This window comes from Penaeus monodon, chromosome 35 (assembly GCF_015228065.2).
Source record: "Penaeus monodon isolate SGIC_2016 chromosome 35, NSTDA_Pmon_1, whole genome shotgun sequence".
Classification (NCBI taxonomy): Eukaryota; Metazoa; Arthropoda; class Malacostraca; order Decapoda; family Penaeidae; genus Penaeus; species Penaeus monodon.
In genome coordinates this window covers 11895597-11899975 of record NC_051420.1, presented here as the reverse complement: position 1 = coordinate 11899975, position 4379 = coordinate 11895597, and the positions used below count along the sequence as shown (strand labels likewise).

Genomic DNA, 4379 nt, shown 5'->3' with positions numbered 1-4379 from the left:
TTATCGCATGAAACGACCTCAGACCACCCTTGATCTTCCAGCTGACATGGGCGGCAGTGATGGAGGCAGCCATACAGACGGAGGCGGTGAGCGAGGAGGAGCTCGACTGGGATCTCAGTGGCCTCGTGGACAAGGAGACCCAGACGCTTCCTCCGAACGCCACGCATTTTCGTAAGTTCTGAGGAAGGGGCGGAAGAGAGAAAGATTGCAGATTGGTTTGTTTGTGTTTTGCGTGTGAGTCGTGACTTCGGTAGTGAGGTGTATTTGTGGCTGTGTGTGTGATTGTGTGTGTGTGTGTGTGTGTGTGTGTGTGTGTGTGTGTGTGTGTGTGTGTGTGTGTGTGTGTGTGTGTGTGTGTGTGTGTGTGTGTGACTGTGTGGGTGCGTCAGATTTTTTTTTCTGTGTGTGTGTAAGATTTTGTGCGTGCATGTGTATACGTGTATGATTGTGTGTGCGGACACGAAATGTACATCTCTTTTAAATTTCCTTCGTACCGCCCCAACAGAGCTAAACCACACCGATGCCTTCGTGCAGACGGACTACCGGTATTTCCCCCTCGCCAACACCGAGGCAGCCCGACCCACCACCTCCCTCAGCCCCGCCAAGGTAAGATTAAGACCAAAGTGGATAAAACTCTAGACCACGAACAAAGTGGGTAAAATTGACTCTAGACCAAGAACAAAGTGGATAAAACTTACTTTAGCCTAAAAGCAAAGTGGAGAAAATATACTCTAGACCGGTGGTTTTTAACTTTTTAACCAAGGGAGGCTTCAGAAATAAACAGTAATTTCTATAATCATCTTTGTTATTCTCTTAACGAGAGCATGGTCACATATTGGAAACTTATAATGCGATTAATTCATACTCATTAAAAAAAGTTTTCTTTAAAATCTGGGAGGGAATTTTATTTACAGATGCAAGGGAAGCGTGGAGGGAAGGACAAATTCTTAAAGGGAGGCGTGCTAGTTAAAGGGTTAACAACCTTTTAACTAGTTCATACAATGCACCGATAAAGTCACTGTTTTACTCTTTAAAGTAAAATAATATCAGGGAAGTCATCAGTATTCCTCGTACATATTGAGGTCTCTAACACGAAGAATATGCAATATATATCTATGAAATCGATGATACTCATGTGCACAGACACTCAGGTTTATGGCAGTAGAAAAAGATAATAAACATGTATTTTCGCGAGCCTTGTTATCAACCCGGGTTTGTGGAAAGGAGTCTATACTAATATAAAACTTATCCCGACGAAAATAGATGTTTGTGGATGTAAGAAATCGGGAAAGCAAAAGAATTTGATGATCCTAGAATTACTTGCATGTCTTTGTTGTCCATGTTGAAAGATTTATGTTTCCAGAGAATGAACTAGATTCAGATGAATATTTGTTTAAGGTGTATATATAGTTCTAAATTCAGCTAGATTTCTTTTAATGTGTTTAACGTTCTAGGGAGCGATCCTCAACGCAGCTATATTAGTCTTGGAATATGGATTTCTAAAGAGCAAACATTCATTCAACTAAATAATTTTTTCAGACCGTTTGTTTTCCGAGAACGAACATCAGTTCAGCTAAATAAATTCATATTGCTGTATTTCTAGAGAATTAATATAGCTAAATACCCTTTTAAAGACAACACACCTTGATTTAAATAAATAACTAGATAACTACTTAATAGTGTTTGCATTTCTAGAGAACGAATCTCAATTCAGCTAAATAATCTATACAATGTTCGTGTTTCTCGAGAACAAACCCAATTTCAGCTAAATTACTTTTATGATATATAACTAACTTTAATTCAGCTGAATAGTGAGTGGTTGATTCCACTAAAAAGTTTTTAGGGTTTGTGTATTTTTAGGGTGTTTATTACTAAATGCAAACCCGAAATTCAGCTAAATAACTTTTTAGAGCATTGGTTCCCAACCTGGAGGCCATGGGATATTTTCTGGGGGCCATGGAGCAATATGAAACTAAACTGTATTTTATCACACCTACAGTACCTACATATAATTTGTATCTGACATATCAATAAATTGGAATCTTTCCAAACATTGTTCTTGTCTTATATATATTGGCATTATACACAACTGATAACCTGTAATAACTGAATCTGAAATGATGACAGTCATTGAATGGTGCTATGGAGATTGTTATTTATCGGTCGGGAGCCACAGAACAGAAAAGGTAGGGAACCACTGTTTTAAAGCGTTTGTAATTCAGCTAAGTAACTGCTCTGAATCTTGTTGAAAGAATCTATCCTCGCTGCCCAACAGAAAGTGAGTAAGGGAACTCAGACGGATACAATGACGACTTCAGTGTCCACACAGACGGAGGAACCTTACCTTCTGCCAGAGCCTCCTCCTCCTGTCACAAGGCCTTCTACGAGGTATTTCTCGAGATTAGATTAGAGTTATTAATGTTGTGTATTGGTGTGAGTTAAGAATGAATATATTGCATTAAGAAAGGAATATTAAGATATCACGTTTTGGATAAGAATATAACCATCAGAAGAAGACTAATCGAAAAATAATCCAATTTGGGTTTATTGTATAATGCAGAGCCTGGTCCTTCTCTTTCTATTGAAGATATGTTTCATTTCGTCTTTGTAAACATGTAGTATTTTTTGTGATGATTATACATGTACATCATAAGATCATGAATGTGTCTGGAATTTGCTATAAATGCTGATATATCCCAAATACAACAAAAGGTGAAAGTAAGAGTATTTGGTAGATATAGAGCATATATCAAGGCGATTTTTAAATAATTTTCTGCATTAGATATGGCAATTAACAAAGAAATCTGTAAACCGCGCCTTCCCTCCGCCCATTCATGCAGCGTGAGCGTCTTTGAAAAGCCAAAAGTGGTGCTCTCGGACGCATGCGCGGGGCCCTCGACGTCTGGCCTTGGGTCGGCTCTGACGCGCGCGCCGGTGCTCCGGGGGAATATCTTACCCATACCCCCAGGGGCACTACCCATTAGCCCCCCTCCCTCGCCCGAGCATCCCCTCAGCCATCCCTTTGACCACCCGCCGCTGGGGAGGATGAAGGCGGAGGACAGATGGCGCCACCTCGCGACCTTCCACTTGGACGATCTCCTGCCGTCGAGGAAGCGGTGGCCGGTGATGCAGTTACGCGGCCGGCGGAGGATGGTGAGGATGAGTGCGTGCTTGTGTGTGTGTGTGTGTGTGCGTGTGCGTGTGTGTGAGAATGTTTATTTATGAATGCGTGTGTAGGTGTATGTGCCTTTGCATCTGTGCCGTCAAAAACACAGAGACGATGATATATATAAAAAAAAAAAAAAAAAAAAAAAGTTACCGAACCCCCACACAAACTTCCCCCCAATGCTCCAGTACTCTCTGAACATCCCCCCTCCTCCCCCCCCATTCCTCCCAACCCAGATCGACGTCAGCATCCAGACTGACAACGACATCCTGACCGACGAGGCCCCTCAGTTCGCCGCTCGACCTCCGCTCTCCAAGAAGACCGAGCTGCTTGAGGGCGTCGACTTCACCGACCTCGATGTCCACGTCCTCACCGCTCCCGACGAGGCGAGTCGCTGCTTTAGAGAGCTTTATCGGGTGTTTATATATGTTTATATACACACACACACACACACACACACACACACACATGCACACACACACACACACACACACACACACACATATATATATATGTATATATATATATATGTATATATATATATATATATATATATATGTTTAGTGTGTGTGTGTGTGTGTGTGTGTATAATCATATAAATATGTTTAAGTATTTGTGTTGTTGTATATATATATATATATATATATATATATATATATATATATATATGTATATATATATACACACACACACACACATTTATAATCATAAATGGTATGAGTCGAATTAGATATAGATACAGATGTTTTAGAATTCCTTATCTCTGTTCAGTATCCAAATTGTAGCTTTCCAAAAGATACGAACTCAATCTGCCATTGAAAATCTTCTCAATTTAACCTCTTTTTCCATAAGAAGATTGACTTCATGAAAACTGTCATGCAGGTGTCCTGATCAGTAAGCATTAATAAGTTATGCCATAATCAAGTGTCAGTTCATTTGCCAGTCAGGCATTAATTAGTTATGTCATAGTCACAGTCAAATATTAATCAGCCATCTTACAGTTAGTTATAAGTTCGTTATGCCACAGTCAAGCCTTAAACAGGTATCCCACAATCAAATATTAACTAGTTACGCCACAACCAGGTACTTCTTTCGTCTACATTTCGTTAACCAGCTATCCCACTGTTCGTTACAGGTGACATCAGACACGGAAGATCTAGTGCGTTACCTGTGTGGCCAAGTACAGGAGGATTTACAGAGACTCAGGGTGATA

At 40.5% G+C, this 4379-nt stretch overlaps 1 protein-coding gene across 1 annotated transcript in view; it reads left to right on the top strand.

The window, feature by feature from the left end:
* The first annotated feature begins 432 nt into the window (after positions 1 to 432).
* Positions 433 to 4379, top strand: part of LOC119595234 — a 21581-nt gene continuing 17634 nt past the window's right edge. Inside the window, exons 1-5 of the mRNA XM_037944398.1 lie at positions 433 to 606; positions 2276 to 2388; positions 2841 to 3153; positions 3403 to 3582; positions 4302 to 4379. The exon at positions 4302 to 4379 is cut by the window's right edge and continues 26 nt beyond it. Coding sequence (XP_037800326.1) covers positions 442 to 606; positions 2276 to 2388; positions 2841 to 3153; positions 3403 to 3582; positions 4302 to 4379 — 849 coding nt within the window. The 5' untranslated portion in view covers positions 433 to 441. The remainder of the gene's footprint in view (positions 607 to 2275; positions 2389 to 2840; positions 3154 to 3402; positions 3583 to 4301) is intronic.